General features: G+C 40.2%; 2 protein-coding genes across 2 annotated transcripts; one reads left to right on the top strand and one right to left on the bottom strand.

Moving 5' to 3' along the window:
• Positions 1-1,923: 1,923 nt before the first annotated feature.
• ints6l (integrator complex subunit 6 like) lies at positions 1,924-20,348 on the bottom strand. Its single transcript, XM_034121434.1, is given in 19 exon segments — positions 1,924-2,315; positions 2,318-2,376; positions 3,615-3,708; positions 3,803-4,306; positions 4,861-5,092; positions 5,208-5,350; positions 5,822-5,948; positions 6,043-6,258; positions 6,996-7,106; positions 7,199-7,293; positions 7,983-8,115; positions 8,692-8,844; positions 9,063-9,226; positions 11,599-11,727; positions 13,281-13,464; positions 14,617-14,706; positions 16,097-16,246; positions 20,044-20,121; positions 20,238-20,348. Coding segments are annotated over 19 exon segments (2,817 nt in total). The 3' UTR covers positions 1,924-2,271.
• Positions 20,349-21,945: 1,597 nt separating this feature from the next.
• mospd1 (motile sperm domain containing 1) lies at positions 21,946-27,378 on the top strand. Its single transcript, XM_034121246.1, has 6 exons — positions 21,946-22,179; positions 23,239-23,533; positions 23,633-23,708; positions 24,673-24,902; positions 26,642-26,803; positions 26,903-27,378. The coding sequence occupies exons 2-6, from the start codon at positions 23,380-23,382 to the stop codon at positions 26,932-26,934; spliced, it is 654 nt and encodes a 217-aa protein (XP_033977137.1). The 5' UTR covers positions 21,946-22,179; positions 23,239-23,379; the 3' UTR covers positions 26,935-27,378.
• The last annotated feature ends 175 nt before the right edge of the window (positions 27,379-27,553 follow it).

Below are 27,553 nucleotides of genomic sequence, written 5' to 3'. Positions count from 1 at the left end.
ACAGGTGTTTTATGTCAATGGACCCCTCATTTGCGGTGACTTTAACTCGGTTTAAATAATAATATAGGCAGTTTATTTTTGAAATACGGATCAATCTAATGAAATACAGATGAAACTGTTGCCTTCATTAAAGGACTTATTTTTGTTCTGAATATTGTAGAAAGGCATTTTTGCTTTTGTTTCTTAAATAACAATATAGGAAGAAAAAAACGTAAATCGGTTTTTCTTTTTGGATTTGAATCTTTCTGTTCAGCTTCTTTTTTTTTTTCAAAGACTATATACATTTGTTTTCCTCATAACTATAACACAATGTTATCTTTCAGTCTAATATCATTCAGATACAATAAAACAAGTCACTCTTCTGTTGGACACGTAAGTTACATAGTTTAAAATATGGTTCATGTAGATGCTGAGTTTTACCGAGGAGCGGCTGCGTTCCATTTATGAAACAAACATTTGTTAATAATGCAAGATGTGAAGCTGTTTCTGCATTTTATGTTTCAGACGAGGTAGAAATAAACAGACACACAACGGGAGATACCATTCTATCTGGTTTATTTTTTGTTTTGTAAAAAAAATGGTAGATTCATAAAACTTTTCCGTTTTATATATTTAACAGTTTACAAAATTGGCTTTAAACATTTCATTCAAAATATTTCTTATACTCTGAAATAAACAAATTCACAAAAATAATCTATATTCCTTATGAACATTAAAAAGTAGTGTACATCTGTCGTAAAAACAAGGAAAACAAAAAGGAGGAGCGCTAACTTGTGTTGATGTCGAAAGCGAATTCACCAGCTGTTAAAAGTCCCAACAGGTGACTGAGCACTGGGGCCGTTTGAATTCTGGGAATCAATGGAGTGTTTGTGGAAGAAATGTGTGGACTCTGTGGGAGAGGTAAACTCTGAATGGACACCGACAGATGCGTTCACTGACCTCATGTCCTATTGCTGTAATGGCAGGTAATAGGATAGTAATGAGAACACAAAAGTATAGTGGACATGTCCAGTGCAAATGCTGATTCATCTTTATACTATTGGCGTTCATCAATTCGAGCCTTAAAACACTAGTGTGTGGAAATTGTTTTATGTCAATACAACTGTCAATTTAGTAACAAAATGGATCCAATTTTATAAAGCTTATTCATTAGATTAAGGAGTTTTATTTACGTGTTAATTTAGGTTTGGCGATATGACAAAACATACCATGAGTCGGGATATAAAAAAAATTATATAACCCACAAAAAATGTGGGTTATATAATTGAATGACCAGCAAATATGTGATATATATCACGATATATCTTGCTAATGCAACATAAAACATAGGCTCATAGATCTGTATCCATATCGCCCACGCTTATCCTGGCGCATATTGGTATCAGCTGACATGAAGTGGAAACAAAATGTTGGTAACGGTATGTATTTGTTAAAAAAGCATCAGTGAGTCTTTTCTGCCGATATGACACTGGAGGTATGAGGTGGAGCTGTTAGCCATGATTGCAAAACATTTGATTATTTAGAAAAAAAGGTTAACTTTTTCAGACCAGCTGAAAAAGGAGCAGTTTTTTCTAAAAAAACAATAACAATAACTTGGGGAATGTACCTGTCCCATCCCTTGCCTCTGCCATTGGGAGGATCTGACGGCTTATTGCCTGACTGTGTGTGTGTGTGTGGTGTGTGGTGTGGTTGTGTGTGTGTGTGTGGTGTGTGTGTGGTGTGTGTGTGTTGTGTGGTGTGTGTGTGGTGTGTGGTGTGTGGGTGTGTGTGTGTGTTGGTGTGGATGTGTGTGGTGTGTGTGGTGTTGTGTGTGTTGGGTGTTGTGTTGTGGTGTGTGTGTTGTGTGTGTGGGTGTGTGTGTGGTGTGTGTGAATGTGTGTGTGTGTGTGGTGTGTGTGTGTGTGTGTGTGTGTGTGTGTGTGTGTGTGGTGTGTGTGTTGTGGTGTGTGTGTGTGGGTGTGTGTGTGTGTGTGGTACTGAACAATGTGCCGATACAGACAAAAGCCATATGGATGTTTAAGGCATGCTGTCAGTCAATATGAAGAGGATTACACTTTAGAGTCTCTCCTCATCCTCAGTGGATCCATTACTCTCAGCACATGTAGAGTGGGAGGGATTCCTATCAACCCCCACCCCGCTGAACCCCCAGTTCCTCAATCTGTCTTCTTGATGCCCAGTCGACAGGGACGTCTCTATTGCTGTGAGTGAAATGGTCAACAAGATAAGAGCTTTATTCCCTTTTTTACTAACAAAGAAAATGTGTCTTCATCACTAACTGCTGCCGTTATCATTGGGAAGCTCTGGGGGGGCGCTTGCTTCTCTCCCAGCTCAGCGAGGGACGTCTCCAGCTGCTGGATCAGAACCCGCTTCTTAAACCTGCCAGAGAGGACAAGGGAGTTAGAAAACAAGCAGGAAACAAAGGGAGCACACTTGCAAACATAACAAAAGAGGAGATTCATTGAACCTGCTTCAAGGACAATACATATCGCACTGGTACATGTCAAAATGATGAACCTGCAAGTGACAGGATTATTTTGATAATCTAAATGGACAATTTGCCATCTGTAAGTAGATGTCCAATAATGGTTGATGGCTAATATAGTCAATTGAGGCAAAACATTACTTTTTTAGTGTTGTATTGAGCAAAATAGCTGATTGGTAGTGCCTACATGTACCAGAATGCATTGCATGCAAGTTTCAGATGCCCATCTCCGACAAAAGTAGCTGAATATCTGACATAACATCCTATGCCCTAAGCTTGCATTCATTTTGCAATAGAAGTAAACAGAACAAAGAAGTTCTGGGTTGTTTTTCAAGGTTTATTTTTGTATTTACACAATGAATTTATGCATGGCACTCCCTGGCTACCCAACGAAACCGAAGCTGAAATAGCCTGAATTTTTTACTTGCACCAAACTAAGTCAATGTCACACAGGAAGCATTCTGCTTTCTAGGGCAATGTAGCGCACACTCAATGTATTGCTTCAATCAACTTCCGTTACCATCAACTCTTATTGGACATCCATATAAAACAGGGGTGTCCAAACTTTTTTCACCGAGGGCCACGTACAGAAAGATATACGAAGGGCTGGGCCACTTATAGAGGTGAGGTATATTTCCTCGTAAGTTAAGTTATAAGTTGGCAAAATGTAGGTAAATTAGGCTTGATACATGAATATGCTTTAAGATAAAAACCGCCTACATCACAGCTCTCTATGGGGTTTCATTTATCTTGTTGGCTCAGTGATTATAATCAGATTAAATATGAAGGGTCTATTTCAAGATTGTTATGTAAATAAGTTATTGGGTTTTTTTAAAGATTTGTTAGAAAATGTTTTCAACATTAATTGACTGAATTTATTTTAAAAGTGGGCTTATTAACACATGAATACTACTGTGTAATATATATTTGTACATATATATTTAAGAAGTACAATATAAGAAAACCACCATTTTCATTTGTGGGCCATATTTCATTATACTTTTTTAATTTGCTGAGGGCCGATTAAAAATGTAGTTTGGACACCCCTGATATAAAAGGTGGCAACATTTTTAATTCATCTAATTTACTTTCCCGTATACTACTAATTCTAAAATGAGTTAATGTGTCTTACCTGGCGGCCTCTCTGATAGCGTGTTGGATGAAGTACTTCTGAACATCCACTGGTCCTTTCACCTGCTGCAGTAGACCGAGTATTGATTCATGGTCTGAGAAAGAAAAACACAGAGCAGTGAAGAGCTGTGACCCCCACGTTATCAGATTACAATAATCTTAATGTGATGCAGCGCTGCTCACACTCACTTCTCCCAGGTTTGCGGACCTCCTTGATGATCTGACTCTTCAGCTCCGCCTGGCTGCCGTCCAGCGGGGCGATGAAGATGGGCTGCAGCGTCTCGGGGTCCGCTTCAGGGTCCTCTTCAGGGTCTTCCATCTGGCTCTGGGGGCTCAGTCGGTCACAGTTGAGTCTCTCCACCTCCTCATCTAGACTGTCTTCCTCTAGTGTGTCCTCTAGTCTGCCCTCTAGTCTGCCCTCTAGTCTGCCCTCTAGTCTGCCCTCTAGTCTGTCCTCTAGTCTGTCCTCTAGTCTGTCCTCTAGTCTGCCCTCTAGTCTGTCCTCTAGTCTGTCCTCCATCATGTCTACGTCCTCCGTCTCGTCTGCTGCCCCCGGCTCCGTCTTCTCCTCGAGGCTCAGTGGAGACGAAGGGGTCTCAGCTACAGCGTCCACCTCGGCGGGCCAGATCCCCCCCGACTCTGGCTCCCCGTCACCGTTACTCTCAGCGACCAACATGTTGTTGTCATCCTCTCCTACAGGGGTAACACATGTGTGAGTGGTGCAGGAATGAGTTCTGAAACTAGGGAATGAGCTAGCATTTTGGCCCTTCCAGTCCATTGTCTTGAAGTCAATGTTTTTTGATTATCTTTTGGATCAAAATAATGTCTGTGGTTAACACAAGCTTACAAAATTGCCACGTTTTGTTGGAGACAACATGAAGCTCCTATGAGTCATGATAATGCTAACGAGTGGCTAAATGAAACCACTAAACGTAATCACGCCGAACATTAGCCACCTTTAGCTTAGCGGTGGTAACGCTATTTCATGTGACATGATGTAGCTTGCTTATAGCTTAGCTGTAGCGTTAGCTTTTTACTTCTAGTGATTGGATTTAAGCTTCAACTTTTATAAAAGTGGTGTTAATATGTGGAGATTATCCTGCTGAACAAAAAGTGTAAGTATCATTAATGTGAGTTTGCTACAAAGTATATTTTCTTCAATAATCTAAAATCCCATCGTGTTTTGTCGCGGGAGCCCTTGCAATGCTTACTTTCGGGTCTAAAATATAGTCTCATGTACATCTCACCTTTGTGCAGTGGGATGGGTTTTATGAGGTTCTGCTGCCCTTGAACAGCAGCAGGACTCTTCCCTGCCGGCACGTGGTTGTTGTTCACTGGTGGAGTTTGCGGTCGCCGCAGTAACGGGGACATGCTCCGCCTCCTCTTCATCGTCGTACTCAAGTTTGAATCGTTGGAATTTCCTCTTTTCTTGCTTTGAGGGCCCGCTACGAACTCATCTGCCTCGTCGATCATCAGCCCCTGGGATAAACATGCAGGAAAACAAACAAAAAAGTAAGAAGGGATTAAATATTTAATGAATATGCACCTTATGGTAAGAAGTTTGAGGCAGTATTTTGCAGTGATGTATTTGTACCTTCTTGTCCTGCTTGAAAGGATTCCCGAATGTGTGCAGGCGCTTAGGTTGGTCGGGGTCGATCTCTCTCAGAGGAGACGGCATCATTTTGAGATACTCCTGATAGTTTCCCATCTGAGCCACCGGGATACTGTGCAGATAGTCTGACAACCACAGGAAGTATTATTAGTACTAACTTAGTACTGTATATGCGGTATTTGTAAATTGGGGTTAATATAATTTCAATTGACGAAGCAACTGCATTGCAAAGCCACCTAAATTATGAAACAAACACCATTTATTTACAATTGTGGAGAAATTTCACCAACATTTTTAGATATATAAAATATTTCATTGCTGCAAATAAGAATCAAAATATGATTGCTGTTGGTTCCACAATATACATCTGTTAATGCATTCAGTCATTATTTTTAAAATGAGCCTATAACCAACTATTTGAGGATTCTTGATTGCAATGTCATAAAAAACGATTGTGTTAGCATTTTTCAGACTTTAAAATATTTTATTTATTTATTTCAAACCAGATAAGGCCACGTTTTTAGGTTGATAAATTCAATGCATTTTAAGATTTGTAATTATCGTTGGGAACCCTGCTTTCCAGTGTGATTTTATACCTTCGTCTTGCCCTCGGATCAGTTTTTGCGACGTCCGCAGCAAGTTGGAGCGCATCCTCGTGAGTTGATCCAGAAGATTCCGCCTCGGGATGTCGTACGCATTTCGATAAGCTTGAGGTTTGAGATCCTGTAAACACATCAGCATATCTCGTCAGAAAAAAACCTCCAGCAAACACTGGACTTGCCCCCCAACACTAAGTGGTGCATTTAAAAAACCCTACCTTGTTGAGCAGGGCGATCTGGAAGCCAGCGAACTCTTTGAAGTTCATGTCGGCCAGGCGCAGCGGGCCCTCCCCGGTGATGCCCTGCAGCAGCTGCTGGAAGTCCCGCCGGTGGGCCAGAGAGAGCGTGGTGGAGTGGTTCTTCACCTTGATGCCCGTTTCCTGGGGAGCCTTCTTCCCCACAGACACGATGAGACGATCTGATTCCATCTTTGCCTTTGGACCAACAAAACAGGAACATTTCTTAGAGCAGGAACACACCAAAGCATGCTGGGGTTCACCTTCCTATGTTGATTCTTCTTCATGGATTATTTTTACCTTGACTACATGTACCTTATTGATCCCAAACTGGGAGATTCATTTTGTAAAAGCAGCAGCTGGTTAACATGGGATTGCAGATGTTTAGTGCTGCACATTTTGGAAGAAATAGCTATCTGCGTTTATTTTTTACTGCCTTTGCAATTGCGCTATAATTCACGATATTGGAGAGATTGATCATATTGCATCATTATTCTGATCATCATTGAAAAATATATGAAAATGATCGTGGTGTGATTTTTTAAGAGTGTCTGTACCGAACAATATATGGGTTAATTCTGTAGAACACAATTTGTTACAATATTTCCTACAAAATGTTATTTTAACTGTTAGCATTAAACAATTTAAAGTTAAAATTGCGATTTCGATAACATTTTGATTAGTCGTGTGGCCCTAAATTAGTTTAAAAATAAAATAAATAGTAAGTATATACATTTCCACCTTAGAAAGATATATATATATAGAATACAACATAATAGACCAAGCTACTACTAATAAAATATGACCGTAGGATACTTTATTTATTATATATAAATACTTGATTTAGTATGTATAAACTAGTAGTTAAACTTACAATTTTAATATTTACACATTTATATTTGTACTATAAATAATGAACAACTCAAAGTGTGTACCTGCTGGCTGAGCTTCTTCAGGTAAGAGATGACACTGTAACTCAGGCCGCAGTCCATAGTGTCTGCAATGAGATTAGGGGCACCCATCATCCTCAGCGCCTTCTTTAAGGGCTGTCAGAAGATAGCAAGAGGACATTATGGTTAGTTAGAACAATACAAATCCATGCAGTGCACTGTTACTGAAGGCAGTGTAGGTGGTTTACCAAGAGGAAGTATGGAGGCATTGTCTTCAGGTACATCTCGAACGACTGTCTCCACTTCAGGTTTGGTTTTAGTTTGTGCACTTTGAATAAATCATCTGGAAGGAGACACAAAGGAGGAGTCAGCCATCCACCTGCACATCCTGCTGCTGTACACTCATCAGCTCAAAACACTACCATTACTCCGAAAATAATATTACACAACATTATGTTAATTGTTGCTTCTAATTTTGACTTTCATTAGTTCAGTTATAAAATATGCATGTCTTGAATAAAAAACAGACTTTTATGGTTTTTGGTTAAAATAAAATAAATGATAATAAAGGGCTATAGTCAATTGTAATCTGTACATTGCTTGCATTACATTTATTTTTCTCTTTATTTTAATTGTGTTGGTATTTAGTATTATTTCAGCCCCTGTGCATTGCTTTGTATGTGAAATCCCCCCCCCCTTCTTTTTTTGATATGTTAAAGGAAAGTATTTTATCATAAAGTGAGTTGTTATTTTACCATAAAACTCTTTTGATTAAAAACAGTTGGATAACTCACAAGAGGGCAAATGTTTTTATGAGCTATGCACATTATTATTTAGGAATAATAGTTTATGAGTGTAGCTGTTGTTAGACTATATATGTTAGTGTTTATAGCTAAAGATGAGTGTGTTAAAAAGGTTTCATATGAAGAAATGACCCAGAAAGAAATGTTTAAATGTAAAATAAGCTCAGACCTAGTGACCTAGAAGTTTTGAGGCCACTTTAGAGGAGCTGTTTGCGGCCGTGTGTCTTACCGAGCAGGGGGAGCAGCACGGGGTAGTTGAACGGCATGACGAACAGGTTGACACAGGTGAGAGTGGTGCTGGCTTTGAGGTAGCCGAAAGGCTGTCCCATCTCACTGGGCTTCCCGCTGCTGCTAACAAACACCTGAGGAGACAAAGGAAAATATTAAATACCGTTTTTTTCATTGGGTTTTCTATATTTAACTTGTCCAAACTTCGTAAGTAGAACTGCAACAATTTGTAGGCTGATTAACTAGAGGATCGACAGATAATATCCACCAACTATTTAGATAAACAATTCATCATTAAAGTAATTTTTCATGCAAAAATGGCAGAAAATTATGTTTTCAGCCTCTGAAATAGAGATTGCCTGCTTTTATCTGTTATATCATATTAAACTGAATGTGTTAAAAAAAAAAACACATTTAAAGACAACAAGCTAAGATGGACATTTTTCACTATTTTGTATTTTTTACATTTTGTAGACCAAGCTATCTAAAAAGGAAAAATGCAGATAAATCAATAATTAAAGTAATCTGGTATTTGCAGCCCTATCAATAAGTGAGGCTCAATCACTAATTCAAAACTACCAAAAGGTGGAAATATATGATAAATAAAGCGAGAAACCTCATTGTTTCCAGTTTTGAGAAAAGTCCCGAAGGCATAAGCGCAGATAGTGGACAACAAGCTGATTGTTAGTGAGTGTGAACATCTGCCATACCTGCCAGCACATGTGAGGAGACTTCCTCTCCAGGATGAACTGGGTGAGGGGGGAGGGCTCCAGCTCGTACTTGTCAAAGGGAAGCTTGTCGATCACCATGGGCTCGCAGTCCACACAGGAGAACCGCACCACAGGATGGGCAGAGCGGGGGGGCTGCGGGCAGGGGATGGAGTTAATTGAAGAAGTCGTTAAACATAACATAATTATCTGAGGAATGGTCTCCGTGTGGCGTCTTTGTAAAAGCAACAGATAATTAGGATCACAGGGTGAGTTTGGACTGATGAGCAAGACACTCGTTTATATTTGCTGAACGAAGAAGAAAACGTGAAGTGGGTGCAAACATTTTTATTTTTAAGCATCTCTCTGCTCACCAGGTTGGGAGAGTTCTGGTCGGGCCAGAAGGACTCTGGGATGGGCCAGTGCCCGACCGGGACCCCCGTCTTGGGGTTTGGTCTCACGTAGATGAGTTTGTGGCAGCTGTGCCACGGCTGAGCGCTGAAGGAAGACACGGGACGACTTGGCTCTGCGGAGTTCTCTTTAAATACAAAAACATATATCATATAAGGGAGAATACATTTCTCTAACAAATAATGCAAAGAGTTGTTCTGAATTGGAGAAAAAGCCCTGATATCCATAAGTCCGTTTTTGGTTTTAGAGGAAATAACAGGTTGGGACTTTTTCTTGAAGAACAAAGTATTTCTGTGTTCTTGCCTATCATTCCCATGAATGTGAATACCAGTGTTTCCCCTACCATTGTCTTGGAGGGGCGCTGCGCCCCGCCAACGGAGCCCCACGCCCCCCCTGAAATTCAAGGTGTTAAAAAAATAAAAATAATTATAATTTTTTTCTTTATATTTTTTAATATATATATATATATATATATATATATATATATATTTATAGCACCAAATTGCAACTAATCTATATCTACTGTCACTTTTCACATTGAACATGAGCTCTTTTATTAAATAAACTAAACGCTTTCATTTTAAGTTGTGAGTTTAGTGTTTTTGACCCTAAGAAACACTGATGCATTAATCAATAACAATAATCCACAGCTCCTCTCCAGAGTATTTTAAAAATAGATATCCCAATGCCACCCCTCCCCCCCACCCCCACCGCTCAGGCTGCACCCCCCCAAAGCAGTAAACCTAGGGGAAACACTTAATACGCTCTAATCACTTCCAAAATGTTTTTTAAACCTCTGATGTACCTTACAGTACATTTTTTGTTCAAACTTTTTTTTTTAAGCAAGAACATATAACTCTTCTTCTACCAGTAAAATAATGTGTGACTCGTTATCTCACAACATTTCCTCCCCTAGCCATATTTGTATACTCCTCTATGTTTGGTTTGTGTAGAAAATGCATTCAGTTCTCCTTTTAGTAGTGAACTGCACTGTGGGGATAGAAGATAAGAAGATTCTCTTCTGCTTTCACCTTTCTCCCCACGGTGTCTTTGCTCTAACCTTAGAATGTGATGACATTCATTGTTCAGAAACTCTTGTTTTATGCGCTTGACTGGAAACGTTTCTGTTGATCAAAATGTCATGACTGCTTCTGTGTTTACTGTTCTTCATATACATATGTTTGTATGTAGAGCTGTACTTCATGTATCTTTATTTATTGAAGGATTATATTAACGTTTTCCAATTAGGCTTTGAAAGCCTGTCGTCGTATTTTATAATGTCATCACATTGTTATTGTTGTGGTGATATAAATGTGATTATAGTGCCTTTAATACAGGCGTCCCTTTGAGTGCTGCAGTCGGGAGAAAAAAACGTTTTTTAACCATAATATTTTTTTTAAATGCTTTTGGATGACAGTATGAATTGACGCAGGATATATTGTTGGATGGAAGATGTTCTGATCACAGTAGTAAACAGTCCTACGCAGCTAGCATCTATTTATATTAGATAGTATAACTCCAATACTATTAGCCTTGTCTTTTTCTGCAACTGGGGAGAAATTCTGGTTTAACCCTCCTATTGTCTTCGTTTCCCCCTTACTTTGGTGTTCGCGGTCAAATTTGACCGATCCTGTTTTAACTGCTATTACATTAACACAAAAACCATTAATCATCACCAAATGTCATTTAACACCCTTTCAAACTGTAAATATTGTATCAGACAACTGGTATACATAAAAAACTGCAGTAAATATACAAAGAATAGACACTGAACATGTATTGCGTGTGCCAGGTGTGATCCATGTGGGGGGATGGGCACATAAGAGCGGGAAATGTGTCAAATTGTTCTGTGCGTTTGTGTTTGCCAGGTGTGATTCACATGGGGGGATTGGGCACATAAGGGGGGGGGACATCTAGAGTATGTGTGTGTGTGTGTGTGTGTGTGTGTGTGTGTGTGTGTGTGTGTGTGTGTGTGTGTGTGTGTGTGTGTGTGTGTGTGTGTGTGTGTGTGTGTGTGTGTGTGTGTGTGTGTGTGTGTGTGTGTGTGTGTGTGTGTGTGTGTGTGTGTGTGTGTGTGTGTGTGTGTGTGTGTTTTATCTGATCCGGATGGTTACTAATTCCTTTTCTTTATGGCGGTCATTTTTGACCGGGAACACCATGGGTGTTACAAAGTTGACTAAATCATCCAAAATGCAATGAAAGTTGTGATCAGCAATTTGATATGTTCAAATGTCTACTGTGAAGGATATCATAAAGCCTTAATGCAATCGAATGTAAAACAAAAAAGTTATGATTGATGAAAGTAGTAAATCGGTCAGATTTGACCCGAAGACAACAGGAGGGTTAAAAAAGAATGACATGCAAAAAAGAAAAGGCTGCGCAGCCTTCAAATGTTGGTTTAGAATTTGAATGTCAACCAGAAATATTTGTTTATTCATAACAATGTTAAGAGGGTAATTCAGAGTTGAAGTAGTTGCGTCCTTTCAGTGTTTTACTCACCTTCACCAATGAGAGGCGGATCCGGCCCTGTCTTCTCAAAATTAATGACGACACCACTTTGAACCTTTTGGACCAGAGACTCCAGACACTGGTTCAACATCCTCTGAGTCCGCACACAGTACGACCGCCCTGAGGGAAACAGCAGGAACAATCATGAGAATCAGAATGCCTTTATCCTGGGGGGAATTGGGTTTTGTGTCAGTTGCTGCATTTTAGAATAAAATATACAAATATAAAGAAATAAAGTGAAAACAAATTGAATTAAATATAAACATAAAAGGTTAAAGCGAAAATGTTAAATAAAAGATAAAACAAAAATAGAATAGAACATATTTATTAAAGAAAAAATAAGTAATAGTAAAAATGTGCAATAAAAAGATGAATAAAAAACATATGAAGATAGAGTAAAAATGTGCACATCCTTCAATATAAAACAACAATAGTATGTTTGCGCTAGCAAAAATTAAGTCTGGTATCCAAAAATGCATTGAACAAATATTGCTTTAATGAGGTGTTGCCCATACCCATGTGACCCAACTGATCCCGCCCATATTTGATGCAGAAATAATACGTTATAATATTATAAACAAAGAACAATGCCAACATTTAAACATTTAAAAAACCCAATAAATCATACGTCAGAAATCCCAACTCTGACTTTCTGGCTCCTTCAGTATGTCAAAATGTGTATTTTATAGGGCTGTCAGTCGATTAAAATATTTAATCGCGATTAAGCGCATGATGTCCATAGTTAATCGCGATTAATCACAAATGAATCGCAATTTTTTCATCTGTTCTAAATGTACCTTAGAGGAATATTTTTCAAATTTGTAATACTCTTATCAACATATGAGTGGACAAATATGCTTTATGCAAATGTTTGTTTATTATCATTGGAACGATGACAAATATTCTCCTGAATATTCTCAACACAACAACCTGGAACCTCTCTCTCTCTCTCTCTCTTCACTCTCTCCCAACCCTGTGTACTTCTCTGCACTGAGCCAGTTGCTCAAACAGACAAGCCTGTTTACAGTTATCGGCGAAATGCCGCTCCTCTGTTTTCATCTTCAGTCAAAGCATGAGACTGAAGTTCCCACTGTGGGTCAAAATAATGCGCTGTGATGTGCAGTCGACACGTTGGATGCGATCCGAATTATCTAACGCAGCCCCTCGTCCTCCACAATGTTAAGCTGTAGCCACCCATTTAGCTATCGCTGTTGTTGTCCAGGCGTCTCCCCGGCAAACTTTCAAGCGTGGTGTGCCACAAGCGAGCGGCAGGAGTCAACACCTTTTTTTGTATCCATATCTTTCGCTAGAATCTCCCTCCATCCAACTAACAACAACAACAACGTCAAGCCTTTGGGCTCTGAAACTACGGGGCAGGCCGAGGACAAATACACATGCGTTAATCGCACGTTAAAATAATTAGTGGCGTTAAAAAATTGTTGCGTTAACGTGTTATTAACGCGTTAACTTGACAGCCCTAGTATTTTACAATATTTGTTTTTTTTGCGATATTTGTTAATAAGTATTAATAAAGATACTAATGATGAATTGCACAGTTAAAGAAGGTGTTTAGCTAATAATGAATTATGAGTGTAAAAGAAAACTTGAATCTGAAACTAACTGCTGGTGGGAAATACAGGACAGATGTTAGGGTGAGTAGGAGAAAGGCGAACCTCCGGTGACTTCACACATCTGGGTGATGGCGGACTCGTCTGTGGGGACGCTGCCGAGCTGCTCCGTGTCCGGTGTGGACGCTCCTGGCAGCCGCAGCACCAACGCAAACAGACGCTGGTCCCAGCGGAAGGGCTCCTTGGTCAGCTCGCTGCCCGCCAACGGAGAGTTCAGAGGCAGGTGCAGCTGCAGGGGGGGGGAGGGGGAAGATAGAGAGGAGTTAACTGGGATAAGATGGGAGGGATAACGACATCTGCAGAAGAATGGGCAACATAGAGTGGTGCAGGGATTGTGTGTTTTGTAGGCAGACCTGGAAGTTACCATTGCAAGGTCTCTTTTATAGAAGATGAAGCGCAAATGCTAACGTTAGGCTATAAAGGAACTACATTATGGTCCACTGACTTCACGTCATCGCCACTAAGCGAATGGCAAACTTGTGTTCGGGGTGATGAAACACCATTTTTTAAAGATGTGTAAAACCTTCAACCTGCATATTTTATGTTGTAGAACACAACTTTAACATTTATTTGTTCAGGTATTTAAGCAAAAACCCATTCAAAAAAACATTGACTTCAAGGTGAGCAAACCAGAAGGGCTGAAATGCTAAATAATTTCCGTGTTTTAGGACTAATTTCTACACCACTCTGTATGGATGCATCACTGCATGAGGGAGTTTAGTTGAAAACGCTGATGAGGTTGTTTCTTTTTTTACACACTATGATTCTAACTCCCCAGTGTGCTGGAGAAACTTTGAAAATGCAAATATCAACTGCATTATCAAATTGGAATTGCAAGATTTCTAGAGAGGAATACATCATATTTTAGAAAATATTTTCAGTGGCCAGATAGTATGATCTTATTTTTTCCAACTCATACTTCAAGAATGGCTTAAAAACAGACAAATACTTATTAAATATATTGCTGGTAGTAGTTAAAAATGCTCTTAGGGAGGAAATTGTTAACGCTGGTGAGCCCAACTTTAAATGCATGGATGGACATTCAGATGAAGAGCAGAACATGTCAACCTTACATTTGAATTATTTGTGTCTGGGATAACTGGGTTGACTGTGTGATAGCTCCCTAAAGGCCAGATTTTATCTTTGCTAATGTATCAAATAGATCCTAGTTATTAATATGTTTTTATTTTTCTCAGAAATCTTAAGATGGGGCCTTTAGGCAAACGATAATAGATAACATGTACAAACAGTATTTGAAACTCATTTAAAAATGATATATATTTAGAAAATAAATCTGCCAGTGGTCACTGTTATACTACGTTATCACTCGGGTCATTACACAGTCCACCTGTAGCACGCCTGCATTTGTTTTTGCTCTCACCTCATCTGGCACCCCAGAGCTGTGTGTAAGCTTGTTCCCATCAGTGATGGTGATGATCACAGATGGCTCGAGGAAGAAGGGGTTACGGCCCTGAGACGGAAACAGTGACATTTTAGGAAATTAGAAACAAGTGCACACAAACAGTGACCCCATTTTTTCTCACTGGCCTGCAATCTTTAATGTTCTGCACTTAGTGTATTAAAACTTTTCCAATCTCCCAAAACATAATATGTAACTGGCCTCTCGTGCTGACAGTCATTTTAACATAATACCGTAATCAAACAGAGGTCCACTTAAATGGTCTGCAAAGGCTAAAATCCCAAAGTTCTCGCCAGATTGGAATCCTTTGTTTACTTCCACGGTGACAACGCTATGTACCAGGCACGCTGGCTAGCACTCCAAAACATTGTACCTGATAGGCTAAGGGTTTGGACATCTCTAAGTGGTTGACTAATCACAACAGAGCCGGCCAGCTAACCAATCAGAGCAGACTGGGCTCTGGTTTCAGACAGAGGGTGAAAAGAGGTGCTGCAGCACAGGCAGTATGAGAACAATAAAGAGCTTTTTGAACATTAAAGCATGGAGACATGTCACACTAGAGGCTCTTAATACTAATCTGAACCTGAAAAAGAGCAGAATATGGCCCCTTCAATATGAACTTTTGTTCACTGAAGAGTGCCCTTGAGTTACTAATTAAGGATAAAGGCATCCAGCGCTGTGCTGTAGAGGTCAGCCTTGACCAATTATACACACACACACACACAGAGATGTAGTAGATTCACACTGACAGATGCACAGAACTTGTGACACTACTCAAGCTTAGTAATCTTTCTCTGGCGTTAAGAAAGCGATGTGTGTGAGAGGAGCTGAGCACAGTGCTAACTGAGGAAGAGAGGGGATGAAGCTGAAATAAATAGTTAATATTGTTTCTTTTCTCAAGGTAAAGGAATGATGCCATCTGTAAGCTTTGCTATATTTAAAAATAATTTGTCCATCAAGGGAAAGTCCAATTATACCGTATGTTTTGGCTGTTTATAACTTAATTATAGCTTGTTTGTCTATTTTGTTAATGATTGACTATCTTGTTATTTTTTATATGTTTATATGTATTCTTATTTCTGCAACTAACCTCAAACATTTTGACTAGTGCACTATTTTATTGCACTGTTTTTATGACTTTTATAGGTATATATCATTTGTTGCATTATGGGAAGAACTTGAGACTAAATGTTCATTGCAAAAACGTTGCTGTAGCTACTGTTACAAATAAAGCCTTTGAAATAATGTTAATTGGGGAATAATTGAGGATTCTTTTTCTGATGATTAACCAATTCCTTAATTAACTAATGGTTTGAGCTTTATTTAAAACAACTGTTAACCCTTAGAAACACAACACTGGAACTATAGATAGTAATGAGAGTTATTTTAGTTTTCTCATATAGCAACTGCTGAGAAATGCATTAGGTTGCCATGGTAATACCTGTCCGTAGTTGTCGATGCCTGAGACGAGGCGGTTGAGGTTGAGCAGGTCGAAGGCTGTGCGGAGAGCGTGCCCTAACGTGGTGAGGCCGGACGCCTGCAGGTTCTTCAGCTCGCACATGAAGGTGGAGTGGTTCTCTTTCCAGCCCGCCTGAACACACACACACACACACACACACACACACACACACACACACACACACACACACACACACACACACACACACACACACACACACACACACACACACACACACACACCACACCACACACACACACCACACACACACACACCACACACACACACACACACACACACACACACACCACACACACACACACACACACACACACACACACACACACACACACACACACACACACACACACACACACACACACACACACACAGAGAGCTGAACATCAGACAGAACTACAACTGAGGAGGCCTGCTGCATACAGTACACCGTTAACAGCCACAAAACCAAAATAGATCCACGCCCACAGACACCCGTACACTGTAATTACTCAGAAAAACAGAACGAGTTATGTTCGCTGAAAAACCACAACCTCATTCTTGTCGAGCATGTGACTGCCACCTTTGGTTAGGGGAGTTTAAATCTTAGCAACCAGTTCATTTTGTGCAACATGACATAACAGCAACCATTCAATTAGATCAGCTTATGTCAAATCCTGCAAATGGAAGATATTGTAGTTGAATTGAAGACCCACATTTGCGCTGGATGGTGCTTTTATTTAAAAAAAAATGGGTCTAATTTCATACTTGACAAGCATCCAGAAATACATTTCCCACTGCTGCCTGTCCTCTGTGACGGAGAAATACTCCTACAGGAAGATGTGGCTGTGCAACTTCTCTTGGTATTTTCACCAGCGAGGTCAAGTACCTTACTACAGCATCATGCCTAATCTAAGGATGACCTGCTAGATTACTACTTCCTCTATCAGGAGTGGGAGGCTCAACACACAGATAGAGATGAAGAGTAATAGAGAAGTGGAGATGCCAAGAAGTGAAGAAATGACCTGATGGATTTTATTTGGTGGACCCTACACTGAATTACTGGCTTTAATGCGTCAAAGAAAGGGAAAGTTTTAATTGGGTTTACAAGTTGAATAAAACCCATTATTATATGACATTTGTTGGACAATTTAAAGATTGAGTGGCTCAAAGAATGAATGAATTTGTTTTAAATTCAAGAGCATGACATTTTGAGAGAATGTTTACATTATGAACATGTCGTCTATTATTGAAATGAGGAATCATTTTTCCTGCTACATGTGAAATATTCTGCTTATTTGTCATTTATCTTTCCTGCAGTGTGTTATATAGGTTTGTGTGCACGTAAATGGTCTGCAGAGGCCAGAGTTTCTCTCCCACACTCCCCCACTGTCTGAAACGCCTCCATTGGACTCCTTTGTTTACTTCCTTAACATAATGACATCACTATGTAACATTCACACTTCTATTGGCTAGCGCTCCAACACATTTTATGTGATAGGCTAAGGGAGGGGACATCTCTAAGCGGTTGACCAATCACAACAGAGCCGGCCAGCTAACCAATCAGAGCAGACTGGACTCTGGTTTCAGACAGAGGGTGAGAAGAGGTGCTGCAGCACAGGCAGTATGAGAAAAATAAAGAGCTTTTTGAACATTAAAGCATGGAGACATGTCACAGGAGAGGCACAATATACAAATACGAACCTACATCATAGCATCATAGGGCCCCTTTAAAAGTAGGTAAGATATTAGAGAGAAAAGTTATACTGTGCATGTTGTTATAACAGAGATAAACGTGTTGCTGTTTAAATCAAGTTTATACGTTAACATTTTTGGGAGGAGTTGAGAATTAAAAAACATGGCGTATATATAATAATAAAGAATGTGACATAGGTTGTGTATCATTCCAAAGGCATGCATTCGAGGGAATTTCTAGAAAAGTGTTGCATGATGTTAAATTCATATTTTACAGTCATGCCGGCAACATCACGGAGCAGCTTGGGTAAAACTCAAGGTGTAAACATAAACATGGGTAGTAGAATAATAATATCCCAGACATACACCCTTGTGTAGGCCAGTAAAAATGTAAGGCTTAGCTTTCACTCAATAATTCAGACTAGAGAATATTTCTATTTTCCTCTCACCCAGCCTCCTCTCTCTCCCTCTACATCAACAATGTATTGCCTCTGTAACTGTGCAATCAGAGTAGCCCCATTCAGTATAACCTTGTCCTTTCATCATAATCCTCAGTGTACAGAGCCAGCAGAAACAACAAAGGAGAAGGAGATGAAGACAAAGAGAGGAAGAGCAGGAGGGAGAGGAGTTGAGAACAGACTTTACAACAAGGGGATGTGCACTTCTAGTTGTTATAGCTACACAAGATTATTTTAGTGAAGCAATGATCTGGGCACATGCTGCAAGGTCAATGGCAGAGTGAAGTAGGAACAACTCATAACCCCTGTCCTACACATAGGCCTACAGTAGGAGAAAGGAAGGTATATAATAATGTTTTAGTGATGGGGTTAATGAGCTTAATATGTTTTTTAGGAAGTCCATCAAGCGACACAAAACAGTTGTTTAGCTTCCTGCACTGCTTTGATTAACTATAAGCAAGACTGTACATTAGTTAATAACTCAAAACTCTGTGATGAAAGTGCAGTAAATATATTTCAATAACCGTTGATTGTTTATAATTATGTTTAAAAAAGGAAGGAACTGCTATCAAAAATAGCTCTGCTTATTTATATGAAGTATGGGTTGCATTTATATCACCATGCAAAATAAAAATTATTATTTCGCACACTGAAGCTCCAATGTTTAAGTCACTTCACCAATACTATCACCCCTTGCCCATATTTCATTATTCAAACATTCTCTTTTTTCATGTATCCCAAAGCCTGAGCATATATATATAATGAACAATGTCAAGCGTCTTTGAGTTTCTAGAAAAGCGCTATACAAGTCTCATGTATTATTATTATTAATGTAAAATGATATACTTTATTATCATGTAATAAAGGCTGTATTGTAGTGGCATATGTTCTTGTGCACAGATGGTTTTAATTGAAATAATATTTAAAAGGGGTAGAGATATAACAAAACCAAAGCAAAGGAAAACGAACTATTATGTACCTGTTGTAAGTATCAATGGGATGGGAGTAAGTAATTGCATATTGTGTTGAGTCTTTTGAAGATAGTTATACAAAAGCTAAAATACTCCTAGTCCTAACACAGATCAGGCACTAAAGCACATCAGGGGCTTAGGGGTTCATGTGGGTACTAAGGATTGTCTTTTATTGGGCATGAAAACCTCAGAGAGATGTGTGCCAGCTCATAACACAAGTCTATTGATTTCTGGTGAGGATGGCTTTGCTGACATAAAACCCCTTAAATGATTGCAGTGAATCACAGTTTGCAAGTCTGGTTGTTTTGTATGTGTGACTATGAGAAGTAAAGTGTTTGTATGCTGGGACATCGTATCGGTATGACAAATAATGAATAATGATAATGTTCTACTAGCGAACTCACATAAAAAAAACTCATGATGAATGGGGCTTATCAACTTTCAGCCCAGACTGGCCAATGGTAATGCGTGGATGGTGCAAGAGGAGGAGTAGATGGTGATTGGCGGGCTCGTTGACCAATCAAAACATTGTACTTTAAAAAAAAGAGCGACGTCATAGGTGATAATAAATCTCTCCGCCTCCATCTCAACGCCCGAGACTTTGCTCAACACAAAAGCAAAATGTCCGCTGGATGGTCGGAGGCAGTGCAGCTCCGGGTCTGCGGTTATTTGGAGCAAAAAATTGCCGTTTTTTCGCCACCGGGAAGCCGCCCAACACTGACTACAAACCAGAAGGACAATAAAGTCTCACTGACAGAAAAATACGTTCGACTGGTCAAATGTAAAAACTGTATCAGTTGCTAATTACCTTCACTCCGTATGGTGGATCATCGAATGTAACTAGCATGTACCTGTCGCCTCTACTAGCCGGGTCTCGGGCACGCAGCTGTCAAAAAAAGAAAACCAAAACAACATATATTAATTTCGACCGATCTTGCCCAAGGAACCCTATCCACCAAGGGTGCACACTGCTGGAAAAAAATCGGGTAAATCATTCTTTACCTTCATAAAGACCTCAACCGCGCCTTTAGCAACGTCCAGATACGTCGTACCCAAATAAGTGCGCTGATTCATAGAAGCGGACGTGTCTAACAGGAAGAGTAAAATAGGCATTTTTTAAATGTAAAGCCGCGGTTGTATGCTTTTCTAAAATTACTGTTATCCACATGTGCCCTATCGTGCGGCCAAACAGTTCACACATGTGTGTATATTTGTTATAATAAGCCCCCCCTCCTGAAGAGGGCCGTTGCCTCTGCTCCCTCTCTATCTGCCTTTCTAGAGCTCTGTCTCGGCTCGCGCTGTTCAACTTCTCCTCCTAACCGAAAGGAACGCCCGCTGCCACGCCATTGGCTGAGCCGGATTCCACTGACCACGCCCCCTACAATATATAAATATATAACGAGGTCGAGATGGCGGGTGTGTCGGGTGTGTGTGTACAGTACATCCGCCTACCGATTCAATTGTGTGTATGCTAAACGGGTGGGTATTAAAAATCATTGTCCATGCCTCTGAAGTGTATTTGAATAAAATGTGATTCTTAGCATAAATAGCCCATATATTCTGTCTTGAAACCAGTCAACTGATAACGTTGTAGCTGTATATCGTATTAATAGACCTACAATGTCTTGAACTGTCATGCCAATTCCCTTACATCCCGCCCCCAACACGCATGCACGCACATACACATACTTGGACGCACGCGCGCACACACACACACGCACACGCTCAACCTCTCTTTCTCTAACTCTCTCTTCTCTTGCTGCGTTCAAGGACCCTCAAAATATGCGTCTTTCCGACTCTTAACACACCATAACAAGAACACGTGCAGTTACATTGCCTATCTATGTTAACACAACGTTTAAGTAAGAGATAAATAAAGTATATAAAGCAAGTGTCTTGTTCTGTACATGTTGTAAGGGAAAAACCCAGAGAAAGTGCACATTCAGGTTAGAAGTTGCGTGAAGAGATAGAACATACACACATACACACACCCATATATATATATATATATATAAATATTCAAACATGCACGAATAACATTATAGCGGAATCATAACAGGGAAAATGGTATCTTCACAATCAAGCCTCTAAAATCATAAAAGGCACCGCGTGTTCTGCATGTGCTTTCATGATATTAATAAATCCGAAAGCACTTGAGGGCACCATAGCTGTTACATTAAGGGTATTCTTGATATGTCCTTTTAGCACTTGATGAAAGACCTTACCATTAAATTGCAAATGACCCCAAACTTGTGTTAATAATGAGCTCGAGCATTAAAGGAAAAGAGATTAGGGACAACATACTGATACATTTAAAGGTCAGTGGAAAGTCATGGTAGCCAACCTCAGGCTTACATTGTACAGCGTATAGCTACTGTGTAACTAATGCACTTTTTTCTCCATTTGCTGCCACTGATAAGAAGGCTGGACGGAGAGATAAATGAGGTCTAACACACAGACGCGAATCACCATCAAAAACACTGTGTGTGCAAGGTGAAATAACCTGTCTATCACATATGTTCATGTTATAATCGTGCTGAAACATGTAGCAATGCGATTCAAACTATAGTTAATAAAGTAGATATTTGAGCACAGTTTTTAGATACTTTATAATATGACGCATATTACTTGTTTTTAGCGAACTTATTACCTCAAAGTACTCTGCAAATGATACTGTATTTGCGTGTTTAGGGTCGTTTGTTCACAAGAACCGCTTTGGAGTTATTAAAACCATCCTCCCTGTTAGGAGCATTTTACGTCTGCTTTGTTGACGTCTTGCACGGACTCTTTTACGCCCTCCGCCTTCCCAGCATGCACTGCGAGGTCTGCAGTATATTAATGACAAAGAAAAAAGGGCTGAAGAGAAACAACAACAGGGTGGGATCTGAGGCTCAAACCCTGGCGATAGCACTGACATTACAAGAACCTCTGTGCTGACAACAAGGTAAAGTCTTCCTCTCACTTCTGTCTTGAAACGACACGACTCAGTGTTTTATTTTATGTAATGACTCTGCGTCTAGACAACGTTAAGTGGCTGTCAGCTAACATCTGTGTTTTTTCCTAGCAGGCTAACGCTAGCTAATGTTAACGCTACTGTACAGCGTTAGCTTATTACCTATGTGTTATAACAGTGTCAACGCTAGTTAGCTGTCAAACTGTAGGGTTTATTTATGGAGTCCAAATATAACTGTTGACAATATATAACGAATATAAGGACCTCATTATGTGTTCACCTATTACACTGCAGTTTAAAGTTAGCTATACATTTTAAGCTCATAACAACGAATACAAATATGGCAGGATAGCTTAGTCTTAGAAAAAACAAAACAGGTATATTTAAATACAACTTGAATTAAGCCTCATTCCTGCATATTTTGTGTTTTGTATGTGTACATTGAGCCCATAACGTATTGCGACAGCATGAGTAAGGTTCCTTGAGCTCTACCATAGACTGTATATATAAGAGCTCTACCCTTACCATGTAAACACACCACGTCACGTGACCTGCCACATGGGGTTTACCTAGAACTGTTTACCTTGTTAAACTACAGTTATCTGAACTTGAAAGTTATATAACATAATCCAAATAAAATAAAATAAATATATGTTGCCAATTACATTTACAGTTTTGAAGATGAGTCCCTATCATATAACAAATTCAGTAGACATGCTGCCAATGAGTAACAAAACATTGCAGTATTGAATAATGACATTTGTGGGGTTTTTCTGTCATCATAACATACTTTGTGATCATCATTACATCTTGTTATTAGATTTTTATTCTGAAATATCGATGTACGTATTGGCCTCAAAACACGTACAAGTTGGTCTGTAGTTGACTCCTTGGAAGTGCATTATATGACCATTATTTTATTTGTCACCTGCAAAACATAAAGGTGCAAATAAGCTACAAACAACAGCTGGTGGATGCATTAATTGAATAACAGATGCAGTGTTTCCCCATCAAATGAAGCAGAAGTCAAACACATGTGTCTCTTCACAGTGCTACGTCATGTGCCTGAGGCGATGAGAGTGGAAAGCGCCACCTGAAAGGATTTTACACAGCTTGAAAGTTCGTGGAGAGAGGGGTGGGGGGGCCCAGGCAGACCGTGGACGGGGAAGGGGAAGAGCTCAGCGGGGGCCAATGCAGCAGCAGCACCGACAGCCTGAGCTGGTGGAAGGAAGCCTTCCCGTGTTCGTGTTCCCCACTGAGCTCATCTTCTACGCAGATGACCAGACGTCTCACAAGCAGGTGCTCACCCTCTACAACCCCTATGAGTTTGCGCTCAAATTTAAAGGTGAGCGAAACACAATCCATTTGGGCTCTCCATGTATGCTGGACTATGTTTGATATACAGACAAGGTGGATCATTTGTGTATTTTCTTCTTTTTATCAGTGCTGTGCACAGCACCAAACAAATACACTGTGGTGGATTCCACCGGAGCTGTCAAGCCACAGTGTTGTGTGGACATGTGAGTTCATTTTTTTGTGCATAAAAATGTCTATCTTTCATGAATATGCAAATGAATTCAATTCTATTTAGTCACAAACAGATTCAAAATACAACCTGAAGATATGTGAAATGGGACACCATTCTAAGAAATGTAAAGCTTTAGACAGTAAGCAGATAGTATTTATGATATATATTACTACACATCTATAACTGGAGGGACTTCATGTCCCACCCGCTCCAGGACACCCTGTCCTCACTGTGCAGCTCCTTCAGCGACAGGCTGCTGCACCCCCACTGTCTCACGGAGAGATACCGCAGGTCCTTCCTTCCTGCAGTGGTCAGACTATACAACCAGCACAACCCCTAGAAGACCCCCCCCCCCCCCCACACACACACACACACACACACACACACAACAACACAGACTATAACACCCCTTGCTGTTAAATACCAACCTACGTGCAATATGTGCTATATGTGCAATATATATATATAAGCCGTTAATAACTTTGTAATATACACCTGGCTGCTAAATGCTAAGAACTGTTACAGGATGTGTATTTTGAAAATGATGTAACTTTTTTTATTTTTTATTATATTTGTTATTATATCATAACTTAGTACTTTAATGCATGTAACATATGTAACATTAAGCGGTCTGTGGCTCTTTTTCTGCTGTAACTATGTACATTTCCCCTCTGTGGGACTAATAAAGGTATTCTGATTCTGATTCTGAAACAATTACAAGCTAAAAAAACACTATTTTAACCAAATACCCGACTCCCAACCACTAAATGGTCCCAAATCATTAATGTAATCAGTGTAACGTTGGTTTGAAATAGTTAAGATATAATAAACACGGACAAATTACAAGAGGAAATATTGGTACAAATGAAATGCACCTCTCTAAAGGGAATCTCATTTATGAGCTTGTTTTTCCGTGTTGATTACTATCCGTGTTTTCATGTTTTCTGTCCACACAGAGTAATCCGACACAGAGATGTGCGTCCATGCCATTACGGCGTGTACGACAAGTTCCGGCTGCAGGTGTCTGAGCAGAGTCAGCGGAAAGCCCTGGGTCGCAAAGAGGTGACGGCCACGCTGCGTCCCTCCGCCTCTCAGGAGACGCCCAGCCCCCGGCCCCAAGATGACGAACGCAGGATCAAAGAACTGGCAGACAGCGAGTTCTTTGAACAGACTGTTTTACATACAGGTAGGACTGAGAGATGTTACTGTGATTTCACCACTAGATGGAGCCAAATGCCTTCAACTCAAATACATTATCACCATTCACTGGACATTAAACGTTACATGTTTCATCTACAATTTTAAAACCGCTATTTGTCTCGTTAACAAAATATGACAATAATGGCAAACAGTCTGCAATCATTTTCACATTGGATCTTTTAGTATGATTTTAGAAGTACTGAGGAGTACATGGACGGCCAATTCTGCAATCCCATTAGCATTTGGGTCTAGCTATGTTAGGCCTAGGCTCCACGGGAACGAAAACGGATTGAATCCGCATATTTCTCTTGCGTATAGCCCTTTAAGCTAGACGACGCCGTAACGTAACGGTAGAAACAGACCCTGCAAACGACAACGGGTCCAAAGGTGGATAGATCTGGGAACGGAGCGCTCTGGGGGGTCCAACGGGGCCGTGTGGTAGCCTATACGGTCATCCGTTTCTGATAATGACGACGCAATAGCCCCGCCTCTCCCCACCTCTGCTACTCACCCCCGCAAAAGTACACTGCACACTGAATTCAGATTATTTATCTTTATCTCGATATGGACATAAACGCGAGTGAGGTCTAATCTGACAGGACGGAGACACGCAGCTCCTCCCGCTGTGATGCAGCGGGAGCAAAACACACACTTCAAGTCAGATCATCACCCTTAGCTATTTTAATTACCTCTCAAACTACCTAAACTAGTTATAAATATGTTTATTTTTACTGTCGAGTCATCATTACTGGATCAGCTGCTGCATGAGACAGACACTGACGCTGTCAGAAGAGAGGAAAAAGAGACAGCCTCCGTGTATTTTATTATTATATATCATTATATCGTCGTTATTCATTTGTTTTAAAGCTCAATAAATAACAAAGAAGACCTTTGACCGGCACTTTTATAATTTTGTCCGGAAGATTTAAACTTTAACACACGTTGACCGGCGAAAAACTCTGCCCGGATCCCTCGGCCCCCACCGCGGAGAATAAACAGAAGTGCAGCCATGACAACCATTCTTCTTCGCTGCTTTTGTGGAGGAAGTTGCTGCTTTTGTGGAGGAAGTTACAGCGCCACGTACAGGCTCGGCATATGTACTGCAGCTTTTCCAGCGGTTGGATGTAAACGGAGCCGTCTCGTGTAGCTTGACACAAGCCGGTGTATATTGCGTGTGGGCGGAAGCTTTTTGGCGTTTGCGTTACTCCTATGCGTTTTGCCGTATGCGTTCCCGTGGAGCCGGGGCCTTACTTTCAAGTCAAATGATGGCATGAATGCACGAAGTACAACACCTTTTTAATCTACAAACGTTTTGGTTAAATCCATCTCAGGAACGAATTGTCTAAATGTTCCCTTTAACCATGCCGCTTAAGTGATGTATCTCATCGCAGTGTTTACGTATGTGTACATGCACTTCGCTCTGCATTTGCCAATCGGCAGGTACCTCTCGACAATGACATGACTGTGTGTGCGTGTGTTTGCTATCCTGGCTCCAAAATGGTGGATTAAAATCACCACTGATATCAGGGCTGCTGAAAGTATACACATCTTCTATGCAGACTCAATACCCATCTGGTTTAACTGCACATTAGCCAGTAAAACCTACTCAAAAAGAAGGTTGAGGGTTAGCACTTAAAATGGTGTTACGAGTTTGTACCTCCATGGTTTATTGCCCTTTGGATAAAAGCGTTGGTTAAATCAAGTGAATGTGTGTGTGCCCGACAGAGAGCCGTCCTGCTGCTGGAGGCCCCAGTCTGCTGACGGTGCTGCTGGGGCTGGTGTGTATGGTCGCCCTGATGCTCCCCACCCTGGGGGAGCAAGAATCTACTGTGCCTCTCTACCTCCACTTAAGTGTTAACAAGAAACTTGTAGCTGCTTACGTTCTCGGTAAGAAAAATACACGCAATCAGACAGGAAATCACATTGAAAGAGTACGTGCTGGAGTAAAAAATATCCTGCTGCTCTTTTTTTTAAATTATATTTTAGGTCTTCTTACGATGGTCATCCTACGCACATGATGCACAGCGAGCTGAGAGGAGAGACATGATCTAAAGACGAGAAGAACGTCCCCACACAGGAGGCACTGCTACGCTTCAATGAGTACGGCTGACAGCAGGAGGGACGCAGTACTTATTCACCCCGGCCCCTGAAAAATCATTTTTTAGTATACTCGTTTTTAAAAGCTGCTTATTTGTGTTAATACATAAACTGACGCTGAGCTGCGGAGACCCTCAGTGAAAGGAGGGCCCGTGAAGAAACATGAGGGCCATTCAAAGTGTTTGACCTCATATTCCGTGTTTGTATTGCCATTATGTAACAGAGTATGGTTAACTGTGTGAAGGACTCTACATGCAGACATGTATATAAAGCCATTCAAATTTTGTTATGGTATTTTTCTGTAACCATCATTATATGGATGTTTTAAAGCTTTTTATTTATTTTTTAAATGTAGACTAAATGCAGTTATTTGCATGTGTTGATACTTTATTCAGACGAGTTTTATTTTATTTCCAGCAGATACTTTTACATGTAAACAAAAGGAACATCTTTTGAAGGCAGTGGCTTGTCTCAATACATCAATGCTCCAAACATGAAATAAAGTCTCAGTACAGCGGTCTGGTATAACACTAGGTTATT

Source organism: Trematomus bernacchii, unplaced genomic scaffold (genome assembly GCF_902827165.1).
Source record: "Trematomus bernacchii unplaced genomic scaffold, fTreBer1.1, whole genome shotgun sequence".
In the NCBI taxonomy this organism is placed as follows: Eukaryota; Metazoa; Chordata; class Actinopteri; order Perciformes; family Nototheniidae; genus Trematomus; species Trematomus bernacchii.
This window is presented reverse-complemented; position numbering and strand designations above follow the sequence as displayed.